The sequence below is a fragment of the Suncus etruscus genome, chromosome 9, assembly GCF_024139225.1.
Source record: "Suncus etruscus isolate mSunEtr1 chromosome 9, mSunEtr1.pri.cur, whole genome shotgun sequence".
NCBI classification, from domain to species: domain Eukaryota; kingdom Metazoa; phylum Chordata; class Mammalia; order Eulipotyphla; family Soricidae; genus Suncus; species Suncus etruscus.
This window is the reverse complement of record NC_064856.1, coordinates 115,851,280-115,864,469: the sequence shown is the minus strand read 5'-3', so window position 1 is coordinate 115,864,469 and position 13,190 is coordinate 115,851,280. Positions and strand designations below refer to the sequence as shown.

General features: G+C 50.2%; 2 protein-coding genes across 3 annotated transcripts; both read left to right on the top strand.

Annotated features, from left to right (window-relative positions):
• The first annotated feature begins 7,767 nt into the window (after nt 1–7,767).
• On the top strand, nt 7,768–9,024 carry SCGB1C1 (secretoglobin family 1C member 1). 2 transcript variants are annotated; one of them, XM_049780958.1, is made up of 3 exons: nt 7,768–7,822; nt 8,231–8,430; nt 8,863–9,024. In XM_049780958.1, the coding sequence occupies exons 1-3, from the start codon at nt 7,768–7,770 to the stop codon at nt 8,890–8,892; spliced, it is 285 nt and encodes a 94-aa protein (XP_049636915.1). In that variant the 3' UTR covers nt 8,893–9,024. The 2 variants fall into 2 exon arrangements, with proteins under 2 accessions (XP_049636915.1, XP_049636914.1); XM_049780957.1 differs by having other exon boundaries at nt 8,231–9,024.
• A 1,236-nt stretch (nt 9,025–10,260) lies between these two features.
• On the top strand, nt 10,261–13,190 carry ODF3 (outer dense fiber of sperm tails 3). The gene is made up of 6 exons (XM_049781136.1): nt 10,261–10,513; nt 10,685–10,885; nt 11,272–11,373; nt 11,557–11,678; nt 12,230–12,370; nt 13,037–13,190. The coding sequence occupies exons 1-6, from the start codon at nt 10,405–10,407 to the stop codon at nt 13,124–13,126; spliced, it is 765 nt and encodes a 254-aa protein (XP_049637093.1). The 5' UTR covers nt 10,261–10,404; the 3' UTR covers nt 13,127–13,190.

Below are 13,190 nucleotides of genomic sequence, written 5' to 3'. Positions count from 1 at the left end.
GGTAAAGTACTTAATATTAATGGCATTCACTATGGATGAATTGTCTTATAAGGATTCACATAGGAGCAGCCAGATGGAGGCCCACTTGCTTTTTGTTTATATTTTGAAGCCACACCCAGCAGTGCTCAGGGGTGACTCCGGACTGCACCAAGGAATTTCTTTGGGCAGTGCTTGGGGGACCGAATGGGATAATACCAAAGATCGAACCTGGGTTGGTCATGTGCACAATTTAAACAACTGATGATAATAATAATAATAATAGTAAAAATAACTGGGAATTGAAAATTTCATCAGGTCAGTATAAGAAGAAAATGAAGAATTGAACCTTGTTCTGAGTAAAAATGACATCACATAAGGAAACTCTTCTGTTTGGAGGGGAGCCGACCCCAGGCCAGCAGCGTAGAAGCCCTGAGAAGTGGAGAGTGGGCCTTGAAGGAAGAGGGAGGAGGAGAGCGGCCTTAGAACAGGCCCAAGATCACTCTCAAGATGACAAAGATTCCCAGGCAGGCACCTCCAGAAAACAGCCAGCCGGGCCGAAGCAATAGCATAGCAAGTAAGTAGGGCGTTTGCCTTGCACTCGGCCAACCTGGGTTTGATCTCCGCATCCTACATGGTTCCCAGAGCCTGCCTAGAGTGATTTATGAATGGAGAGCCAAGAGTAATCCCTGAGCGCTGCCAGATTAAAAAAGAAAAGAAAAGAAAAGAAGAGAAGAGAAGAGAAGAGAAAAGAGAAGAGAAGAGAAGAGAAGAGAAGAGAAGAGAAGAAAAGAAGAAAAGAAAAGAAAAGAAAAGAAAAGAAAAGAAAAGAAAAGAAACCACCAGCTACGAGGACCCTCAGAACTATACACAGATGTGACCCTCCAGTGAGGTCAGATATTCTGCTATCAGAAGCAGCAATAAAATAAGGAGCAAGTGAGGGGCCAGAGCAGCGGCACAAGCGGTAAGGCATCTGCCTTGTGCATGCTAGCCTAGGACAGACTGCAGTTCAATCCCCCAGCATCCCATATGGTCCCCAAAGCCAGGAGCGATTTCTGAGCACAGAGCCAGGAGTAACTCCTGTGTGTCACTGGATGTGGCCCAAAAATTAAAAACAAAAACAAAAAAAGGAGCAAGTGGAGATGAGTTTTTTCTCCACTGAAATATGTGGGGTTGAGAGAGGTAGAGCCAGACCTGACCCAGGTTCCACCCCGGCACTACCTGTGTTGGGGACTGTTTGGAATAATTAAAAAGCCCTCTCACTAATCAAAATGGAGTCTCTGAAAGTCTTAGCCAAAGTGCTTACAAGCTGCATGTGGCCTTTTTGCCCTTGGACCCAAAGAAATAGAAATAGCCTAGAGCTAGGGAATCACTAGGCTCCAAGATGTCCTTGTAAAGACAGGGGTCAAAAGGCCCAAGCTGAGATTAGATTTTGTATTTTGTTGATCAAAGATAATGTAAATCTCTTGACTGATGATAATCTTATTAACCTTGGAAAATCAAGATGTTCCCGTGGAAAGTTACAGCAATTCTTACTGTGCCTCACCCCTACTCTCTCTGTTTTGCATTGTCTATAAAAGATCTAATTTTTCCTTTATTAAACGGACTTCTGATCGGAATCCTTCGTCTCGAGTCTCTTTTTTTTTTTTTTTTTGGTTTTTGGGCCACACCCGGTAACGCTCAGGGGGTACTCCTGGCTATGTGCTCAGAAGTTGCTCCTGGCTTGGGGGACCATATGGGACACCGGGGGATCGAACCGCGGTCCGTCCAAGGCTAGCGCAGGCAAGGCAGGCACCTTACCTTTAGCGCCACCGCCCGGCCCCATCGTCTCGAGTCTCTTTATTTTTCTCAGTCCCTCTTCTATTTCAGGCCGGATTCTTCTTCGAGAACCTCGAATTACTGACGTGGTCCCCAGCTTTACCCGCTGGTCGGGGTCCTTGGAAGACCACATACCTGTGACCCCCAAGCCCTGCTGGGAGTAATCCTTGAGCACAGTTAGTAGCAAGCTGTGAATATTGCTGTGATCCCAAGTCCCAAGTACTCATAATCAATTAAATAAACTAGAATGGGCTCTATGTACCTCTTTAATAGAATCGTTGCACACTTAATACTTTACATAAAAGTTTACTCAACATATATAAATTGGAAATTGAGGAAATGAAGTATAAATTTTTAAGTGAGATTTAACTTTCAGGTAAACTAACCTAACATTTTGGTGAAAGTAGGTCGAAAACATTTTTGAAGGCATGCCTTATTTCATCTGGTGAAAAAGGCAGCATCTTCAGATACGTAGTTGGGAGAAATGGGTAGATGGATAAAAGTCTCCACCTTTATAAATTTTATAGGAATTGGCATGTTGAGGTATAAAGAAACTTATTTATTTTTAGATGGATTATCCCACATTTGATGTATTCTTTCATCTCTGGTTAAACTATACAGTTATGGGGGCCGGGCGGTGGTGCTAAAGGTAAGGTGCCTGCCTTGCCTGCGCTAACCTTGGACGGACCGCGGTTCGATCCCCCGGTGTCCCATATGGTCCCCCAAGCCAGGAGCAACTTCTGAGCACATAGCCAGGAGTAACCCCTGAGCGTTACTGGGTGTGGCCCAAAAACCAAAAAAAAAAAAACAAAAAACAAAAAACTATACAGTTATGTCATGGTGTGCAAAACATAGATCCTGACTTTTCTCTTCCTTTCATAGTTTAGTATTGAGTTGAAATGCAGACTATCAATGTGTCTCTGCCCTCCCCTTGAGCCCCTCACAATCTAGCTCCACAGGAGGGAGAGCCCCTACATAGAAGACTTTGAACTATGTGAGGAACTACTGTCACCCATGCTCCTGTACTTTATCAAGTGGGTTATATAGTCTGTGAGTCAGACAGCGAATATCCAAATAGGTTCTTAAAACTTAGTTAGAACTTTTATTTGAAGCGTGATTATTCTACACCAGTGATCATAAAGTCTACGTTAAATAAGAGATTTCTTTTCTTTCTTTTTTTTTGGGGGGGCACACCCTGATGCTCAGGGGTTACTCCTGGCTAAGTGCTCAGAAATTCCCCCTGGCTTGGGGGGACCATATGGGACTCTGGGGGATCGAACCATGGTCCTTCCTTGGCTAGCGCTTGCAAGGCAGACACCTTACCTTTAGCGCCACCTCTCCGGCCCCAAGTCTATGTTAAATAAATACATAAATTGCTGATGAAAAAGAAACCAAATGAATGTGACGTTTAGATATCATTTTATCAAATGACTATTGAAATTATGTTTTCTGAAACCAGTAACCAAACTGGTTCTCATTCATTCATGTATGGTCTCATTCATATTAGAGTTCTGTCTGAAATATATTCTCAAAAATCCAAGTTAACGACCAGAGAGATAGCACAGTGGTAGGGCGTTTGCCTTGCAAGCGGTCAACCCAGTACCGACATTGGTTAGAATTCCAGCATCCCATATGGCCCCCGGAGCCTGCCAGGAGCGATTTCTGAGCACAGAACCAGGAGTCACCCCTGAGCGTTGCCAGGTGTGAGCCCCCTAAAAAAATCCAAGTTAAACAAAGAATTGGATTCTTCCCTTGCTGACAGAGTTCACATGAATTCTCTTACCTAATTTTTATTTTTATTTATTTATTTATTTTTGGTTTTTGGGTCCCACCCAGCAGCATTCAGGGGTTACTCCTGGCTCTATGCTCAGAAATTGCTCCTGGCAGGCTCAGGGACCATATGGGATGCCAAGATTCTAACCACCATCCTTCTGCGAGCAAAGCAAACATCCTACCTCCATGCTATCTCTCCGGCCCTCTCTTGCCTAATTTTAACAATTTAAGGGTTCATTCTCATCTGTTCCCTGAAGGAAAATGCTGTTGACAACAAATTTTAGAGGCTTTCGATTGATGTCTTCCTTACATTTGGCTTCGTATGGTAGGCTATAGTACAAGTCACCTTTCTGAGTTTATTTATTTATTAATTGATTGGTTGGCTTTTTGGGCCACACCCAGCTTCACAAAGGGGTTACTCCTGGCTCTCCACTCAGAAATTGCCTGTGCAGGCTGGGGGACCGTATGGAATGCCAGGAATTGAACCGGGTCTCTCACATGCAAGGGAAATGCCCTACCACTGTGCTATCTCTCTGGCCCCTGGTTATTTATTTATTTTTAATTATTGTGCCACACCCAGTGGTGATCGGGATTACTCCTGGCTCTGCTCACAGAATTCACTCCTGGCTCAGGGAACCATATGGAATGCCGAGAATTGAACCTGCATCCATCCTGGGTCAGCCGTGTGCAAAGCAAATGCCCCACCACTGTGCTATCTGGCCCAAGACTTCGTGGCTTGGATGTGAGGCATCGTAAATATGGCATCGAAACACGTTAATGAGATTTTTTTTTATGGAGTAGCAAAACATTTTTAAGTGAGCCTAGTGGGGTAAGGATGACATCGTTATAGGGTGCTGAAGTAACACAAGAAAAGAAATTCATCATTCTGCTTAGAAGCCCTGAAAGAAATATTTGTCATGCTCAGGACAAGTCAGACAACCCAGCCAGCTGGTCATCCAGTCCAGCGAAGACCAAGAACCTTGTCCATATTCACATCCTTAGCTGACTCTCTGCTGCTCTGTACTCCTCCTGGGTCAGATCTATGATCAGACAAGTTGAAATGACACATTTCTAACATCCTGACAAAGATGATGGTTTAATAGTAGGGATCAATGGCTGCTGGGTTGTTCACAATGGCCTGCCTCAGTTCTGCCTGTTCCTGTGTAAGCAATACCAAGGCTTGTGAATTGTGATTAAGGGCCTTAGGTAGCACAGATTAGTCCATTAACATTTCTTGCATTATGGGAAGTGAGCCCAGGCACTCCAACCAAGTGTATAGCTAAACTGACATAATCACCTTCAGAATCCTGATGTGTTGGGTGGGTCTCTACAGCTGTGTGGCTACCCTGGAGTGATCCAAACTACCTTAGAGTGTAGGGACATTGCCATCTGGCTGAGGCAGCAGCGGGTACCTGTACCCTCTGAAAGACTGGCAGAATCACTTGTTCACAGGTGACAAACCATCCTGGGGCAAGGGAATGTGTCCATGCTAAAAGATATATTTTCAACTCTACTGCATTCATAATAAAAGATTAGATAATCTTTTACAGTAAGAGCCAATAATACAATTCTGAATCTGGGCACATGAGACCTAGGGCTACATAGGGAGTGGCAGAGGTTATAGCAGGTAGCTTCTAAGGAGGTTTGCCCAATTATAGGAGCTAGAATAATAGCAATAACATCAAAAGAGAAAAGGGATGTCTCAGTCCTTACAGTTTCTGGGACCTTGAATACAGGTATTAAGCAAGACAGCAGTCACTGATTCACCAGAAGCTCTTGAGATAAGCAAAAGTGAGAACCCTTAACCATCTTGATTACCGAAATATTCTGGTTCATGCCTTAAAACCAGGGATTGTTCATTGAAATGCCCTGAGAGACAAGAACCATCAAGATTACAGCAAAACAAGCCAACACAAAAGGAATCCCTTCCCTTGGGCTCCAGGCTTTTTCTTCATGAGATTTCAGCTCCTCTCTAACACTTTTTTCATCAATATCCATGTGATGAGTGGTGTGCCTGTGTCCACTAATGCTGGAATAGCTGACACTGTAAAAGTAAATCTTTTGAAAAAAGGATGGTGAGAAAGTAGTCCTTTGAGTCTAACACTTCCAGAGACCAGTCTTAGGCAGTGTTAGATTTAATAGCTGGGCTGGGCAGTCCTGGTTGCAGTGCACTTGTCCCTCCACGGTGGCATTGACCACTCTACCCCCTCAGCATGTGGATCACTGGGAAGCAAAGCTGCTCTTCTGGACAGTCTGCTTTAGCCAGAACCATTTGAAGAGGAGACAGCATGTGTGGGGGTAGGTGAAGTACTTGACTACCTACTGCTGGAAACAAATGCAGATGATTTATATGGCTCCTCAGCTGCTAAGGGACTGCTGGTGGGGCTTAAAGGGGCCTAAGTGGAGGAATAAAGTGATGCAGCATCTGCTCTGGCACTGCCGATGGCGGTCTCTGAAAAGGCCCCTTCCTGGACCCCAGAGGAGTCATCATCATCATTATCATGAAGTTCTTCTGGGCTCTCTCCAAGACGTGAGCTACGACAATCCTTGAGGTAAAGAATCTCGGAGGCAACAGCTCTCTTCTCCTGTGAGCTTCCTGAATATCCTGACAAATAATGTTTCAATTCTCTGGATCTGCTGTATCCTCTCCAGGAAGCAGGGAATGTCCCTCATAATGTGGTGTATATACTCTTGAACTGCTCCTTTGCAACTGGGTTCCCCAACTGTTGGCACATACTACGTAATGAGTCAACAACGTGCTCAGTTTTCCCACGGAAGTGCTTATTCTGTCTTCCAAATTCATGGTTCACAATGCAGGAAGCTGAGACTTCCCATTAATATCCATTAATATCCAAGACTCTCAGGAACCCACTTTGCTTTCACAGTCAGGGACCGGATCAGCACCATCCTGGGTTTGGACGCCACTTGTGACAGTCAATGCCACCACCTGGTCCTCGTGACTATGAGTTAGGAGCCCTGGACCCACCATCAGAATGAAATTTTGTTTGCTGGAAGCAGTGTTGCTTTAAGGCACCAGAAATCAAAGGCATGTTCAAGCAAGCATGAATCTTCAATGTTATGACAAGAGAAAAGTCAAGACTTTTAGGAGCAAGCCCATTCGCTCTTTCTCCTGACTCCAAGGCCACAAAGACCTTGAGTTGCACGCTACTGACTGGTGGTTTTCCAGCCATAGCTGTTTTTAACACCCCTTTCCTTGTCATCTATGCTAGGTGCAATTCCCAACTCCAGCACCTGAAGTCACACCTGGAGGAGCTTGGGGACGATGTGGTTCTAGGACGCAAACGGGTTCACACGTGCAAAGCATGTGCTCCAGTCTGGTACAAGAGGCATCCCCTTGCCTACTCATACCTGTTTGCACTTCACTGTTCTTACCTGGAGTCCAGGAGGTTCCCAGGACTTATCAGGCTGTGTTTGGCTAGTAGGAAGCACCAGCAGGATATCAGAGGAGGAGTAATGAGCATCTGTATCTATTACCATTCTAGTCTGTGATAACCTCAGGGCCAAGGGGGGAAGGGGCAGTGGCATTGTGACAACCAGTTCAGATGGTCAGTTGGGCGGTTGGAGGTGGGGGCTGGTGTGTGTCGGCACTGGAGAACCCTTTCTCCCCAAGAACAGACTAGGGCTGAACCTCACAGGGATTGTGCAGGTGAGAGCTTGGTCCCATTGTGCACTATTAGCCACCAGAGGGCAGCAAGACACAGAATGTGGCTGGGCCTATGTGTCGGAGCCAGGGTAGCCATACCTGGGAACTCTGCTCTTCGGGTGGTCTATGGGGGACCCAGATGTTCCAGGGCCCTTTCTGAATGACACTAGGACCCTGTACATGTCCCAGACCTCAATTTCCCCAGGCTCTCCGGCATGAAAGGAAGTCATGTCTGGAACTGCAGCCCCCTTCTTATTTCCTGGGGTGAGGTGATATATCCAGACCCAGTCCCTCACCCTCTGTCCTTCTGCTGCTGCTGCCCACCTCAGGCCTACCGTCCACGTCTGCAGGCCCCTGGCCCTGCTCGAAATCCAGCACAGACCCAGTGGGGCCTCTGGGTGAGGCACACCCAAACCATGCTGCTCTTTCTTGCCAGGTCCTGATGGGCAGGTCTGGCCCGCCCCTGGGGCCAGTTGCCACCTGAGAGGCATAAAAGCCAGCTGAGGCGGCCCACGTAGAAGCCTCTGCAGTCTACCATGAAGGGGAGCAGTGCACTCCTGCTGGTGGCCTTCACCTTGCTCTGCACCTGCGGTGAGTTTGTGTGCTGACAAGAGTTCCAGCATGGGTTCGGGGGTTTTGGGAAGCAGGGAGTCAAAGATCCAAGCACGGAGTCCCTGGAGGGGAGCAGAACTGGAATGCACCTGCCTCCCGCCAAGGACTCAGAGGTTGGAAATGCCCTGGGAAACCCCATCCCATCCCAGACCCCAGTCTTTGCACCCCATTCCTCTACTCCAGTCCTGCCTAACCCTGACTTTCAACCTAGTTTAGAGAAGCGTTTGCTCTCTTTCTCAAGGATCAAAGAGAAACTGAGATGAGACAGGGAACAAGTGGGGTTGGGGTGTTATGGAGAACCTGAGGTCTCAAGAGCTGGAGAGCTGAGTGGAGCTCTGGGAAGGTCTGGAGGCCCACGGCCCTGGTGTTCTCTTGCCTCACATACAGGACTGGCCACGGGGCAGGACAACAATGAGTTTTTCATGGACTTCCTGCAAACACTGCTGGTGGGGACTCCAGAAGAGCTCTATGAAGGCCCTCTGGGCAAATATGATGTCAATGCAGATGCCAAGGCAGCGCTGACGGAGCTCAAGTCCTGCATAGATGGCCTCCAGTCCGTGCATAAGGCGGAGCTTGTCAAACTGCTGGTACTGTGCCGGGCAGGGGGCACACCACTCCCCAAGAACAGGGCACACAACGGGTTCCCCATGTCTCCCTCCAGACATATTACCTGCCCCCAATACCGCACCCACAACCAGCCACCCCACATACCCCCACACCTGGCTGAGCCAGAGAGGTCTCCCAGACCTCGCTGCACAGAGTGGCCCTCAGCCAACGCCTCTATGCACATGAGAGTGTATGACACAAGTCACAAGCTCATGCCTGCAGAGACAGATATGCTCAGCTTTCCCAGCTATTAGGAGAAAACTGGCTCTAATTTGCAGGAGCAGCCTCTATCTCCCCTCACCTAGACTGACCCGAGCGAGAGCCTGTTCGCCTGCTGAGCTGCAGCTCTCTCGCTCCTCATGACCAGGCACAGACTTCTCAGTGTTTTGGCCCAACACGTTTCTGCATTGCAGGTGCAAGTTCTGGGCAGCCTGGAGAGCTAGTGGACTGTGGACGTGGCTTGAAGCAGCCAGAGGATCAGCCACACAGCAGCCGTGGCCGCAGCACCCCATGGTCACTTCCCCGTGCATGAATCGCCCTCAAACAGTTGGATCAATAAAGCCTCCTGCAGCTCAGGCTCTGGCTCATCTCTTCCCACATTCACGGATATAAATACTCGCACAGAGCAGGTTCAGATGGGTGGCCTACAAAGAGGGCAACCCTTTCTGCAGGTGATGCCTGTGAGGGCAGGTGACAGAGAAAGGCTGAGCAGGTGGGCACGAGGATCTGGGGCAGTGCCTGAAGCAGTGTAAGTGGTTCAGAAGAGGAAGGGACAAGGTGTTCCAGAAAAGGAAGCAAGCGGTCAGAAGAGGGAGTGGCGAGGGACAGATTAGGAGGGGCCTCTATATCTAGTGGTTGCCTTTCCAAGACAATACCTATCCAGGACAATATCTTTCCAAAGCAGTATCTCAAAGACGTGGACCAGGGGCCAGCATGAGATGTGGAGAATATTTTTTAGGCTGTTTCCTAGACTTCTCCAAAGAAAAAGCAGAGACAGAGCAGAGACAGAGACAGAGCCACGTCAGAGCCCCAACAGGAGTCTGACGAAGCTGAGAACAAAGAGAACACCAGGTTCCACGGGGGCATGACCAAAGGCAGAGGAGACCATCCTCCGACCCTGGATCTCGGGATCTCCCACAGCCAAAGCCTCCCTGTGCCTGTCTCCCCAGCTCAGGAGTCCCCACTAAGGGCAGAGCTGTGTCCTAACCGTACACTCTGCCTGTCACTTGCTCTGACCCTGAGCCCTCTGTCTGTCCTTTCGTTCCACCAGGGCTCCTGGTCTCTGCTGAGCCTGGGAGCAGGGATCTCTCAGGCCTAAGCCATTGTCTTCCTCATATAGACAGTGATCTAGAACCCACCGTCGTCCAGAGCCACATTCTAGAGCTTAGGAGTTAGGACCCATCCCCAATTCTTGAAACCTCTTTGGGGGGAGGAGAGAGGCAGAGGCCTTTCCCTCCATGCTCCTTTTTTCAGGAAATCCCTGTCACCGAGGTGGGTGTGACAGGACCGCCTCTGAGGAGGCTTGGGCCATAGGTTGCTCTAAGAGCTGCTCTTGGACCCGAGAGGTAAGGACCCTCTGGACTGTCTCCTCCCTGTCCCTCGCCACAGCCTTGGAGAAAAGATTGAGAAACCCTCCCAATTGCTCGGTGCCCTTTACCTAGTTACACCCAGGGCCCCAACTCAAACCCTTCTTGGAGCCGACTCAAGAGATAAGAATGATTGCCAGTGTAGCCAGCAGAGGCATCTCCCCTGGGCACACCTGCTGGGTCTGATGTCCCTCCACCTTGATCTGGGAAGGGCAGAGCGGACACAATGGCCCAGACAGAAGCACCCCTTTCCCCCTCAGACTCTGCTCCAGACCCTGCTGGGAAGGGGGTGTCTAGAGCAGAGATGGGGGTGGGGGGACCAGGGCTTGCAGCACCAGGTTACCCTTCCATCCATGGACAGAACCAGACATGGCGGAAGAGGTGTGGGTGGGCAGCTGGCGGCCCCATCGCCCCCGGGGGCCCATCATGGCCCTCTACAGCAGCCCTGGACCCAAGTACCTGATTCCACCCACCACGGGTAAGCACTGGTGAGCCTGGGAGGGCACTTGGCAGCCGTTGGTAGGCCTGGGGTGGGGCTGGAGACATTTGGCACTCAGCCATCACTCCCTCCCTGGACCATCAAATATCGGGGTAGGGGAGTGGGGAGAAGGGTGGTGCCTGAATTCTGGTCACAAACCCCCACCCACAGGGTTTATGAAGCACACACCCACCAAGCTTCGTGCACCAGCCTATAGCTTCCGCGGGGCCCCCATGCTTCTGGCTGAAAACTGCTCCCCAGGGCCCCGCTACAGCGTGAACCCCAAGATACTGAGGACTGGGAAGGACCTTGGGCCAGCTTTCTCCATCTTAGGGCGTTACTGCTCCAAGACCACTCTGACCCCTGGTCCCGGTGAGCAACCCTGGCCTTGCCCAACCTTGGTGGTGCTGTACAACCTGGTGAGGTGAAGGTAGGAGGGGCCACAGCTGTCCCCCTTTGGCCACTTCTTATCCTATCCAAGCTTCCTCAGGAGAGCTGACAACCCCACAGCAGCCTCATGCCCTAGAGCCCAACCCTGACCTGAACCTTTGCAGCCTGAGTCCCCACACCAGGCCACCTCAGCCTCCACCCTGTGGACACCTTCCAGGGTCTTTCCATCCTGGACACCCCAAGACACTGAACTCAGCCACCAGTACCTCAATGTTGGGGTCCTCCTGGAATCACCCAAGTGAGACCAAGCGCTCCTGCATGGAAGACCCTCTCCTTCCCTGTACCCCTCCACTCCTTTCTTCCTCCAGGTGACTACTTCCCAGAGAAATCTACCAAGTACGTGTTTGACTCGGCACCCAGTCACTCCATTTCTGCTCGTACGAAGACTTTCCGCATGGATAGCACCCCAGGTCCTCAGCAGCCAGACTGCCCTTAGCCAACAGAACCGGGAATGCGAGATGGAGTGGGTGAGGGAGGGAGGCCTTGCGGATGGTCTTCTGAAGGCCAAGGCTGTGGGGTCAGGAGGCAGAGGAAGTTTTGAGTACAGACCCCATCCAGCAGGATACTTTACTTGGTGTCCTTGCACCTCACAGGTCCGGCTGCATACATGTTGCCCATGGTGATGGGACCCCACACCGTTGGCAAGGTCTCACAGCCTTCCTTCTCCATCAAGGGCCGCAGCAAGCTGGGTGGCATCAGCGATGATCTGCACAAGGCAAGGGTCACCCACCGGGAAAAGAGCCTGGTTTAACCCCAGAGAGATGGTCTGCCTGGGCCCCTTCCATAAAACCCAGGACATACCTGTCTGAGCTTCTGCTCAGTGCCCCTGGTTCACCTCAGGAGATTGATGGATTACATCCCAGTGACGAGGAGTTGTGGAAGTGGGAAGAATGCAGAGGCCAGACTCAGAGACAACACTGATGAGGGCAGAGCAAGAAAGGGGTTTTAGGTAGTCTGATGGGAGGGATGGAGACCTGAGAAGGAAGATTATCTGGATGTTATTTGTGGGAGGAGGGTCCCATCGCATCTAAGATACATCGATGATCCCAAGGTGGTAATGTGTCTGTCACAGGGATTCTGACCGCACATCAACAGGGACAGTCACATGAAATGGCCCAGAAGCACTGAATTTGGTCTCCTCTGGGTGACCATTCTCTGGAGACAGGGGTTCCTGAGAAGAGAATAATGTGGAGGCCTAAAGACCACTGTCCAAATCGAGCCCTCTGCCATGTGTAGTTCTGAGACCACCGAACTCTCCCCTCCCAGACTCCAGGTCCTGCAGCCTACCGCCAGACTGATGTGCAGGTGACGAGGTCCAAGGCTCCACAGTACACCATGGCTGCCCGCGTGGAACCTCCAGGGGACAAGACCCTCAAGCCTGGCCCAGGAGCCCACAGCCCTGAGAAGGTCTGAGAAGGGAACAGTTGGGGGGAGTAAGGGGCATAGAGTGAAGAGGGTTGTATGGGTCGAGATAGTGGGTGGGTGTGTAAATGGACATTGCCTAAAAGAGGTAAGAACCAGACAAAAACACAGCTCAGGGGCCGGAGCGATAGAACAGCAAGCAGTAGGGCATTTGCCTTGCAGGCAACAGACCCAGGGCGAACCCAGGTTCGATTCAGGGGCCAGGAGCAATTTTTGAGCGTGGTGCTAGGAGTAACCCCTGAGCACCGCCGGGTGTGGCCCCAAAACAAAACAAAACAAAAAAACCAGTTCAGAGTGAGTAGGGACATGGGCCAAGGGGTGCACTGTGGGATGAAGCTTGTCCCAGTGGGGTAGGGAAAGGCCAGTGAACCCACAGCAGGTGGATACTGAGCATGTGTCCTCAGAATGTGGCATTTCTGGGACCAGTCCTCTTCCCCAGCTGTGGCCATATCCCAAGATACCAGTGACTGTTATCACTGTTCACTACATACCAGACCCTAGGATCAAATCTAGTAATATGGCCCTACCCGTCGCCTTGACTCAGAGTCAGAAAGATTCAGAAAGGAGAGCAAAGTTACAGTCAGCAGCCTGGAGCTCCGTTAGGGTGCAGGGGTTGGGGGGCTGGCTTCTCTGAAAATTTCTCCTTTCCAGGTGACGCTGACCAAGCCCAGCGCCCCCAACATCACCTTCGGCGTCAAACATTCTGACTATATGACACCTCTGGTTGTGGACGTAGAATAAACCTGGGCCTTACTCACCTCTCCCTCCCACCCTAAACGTCAGAACATCCTATAGCCACACGAGT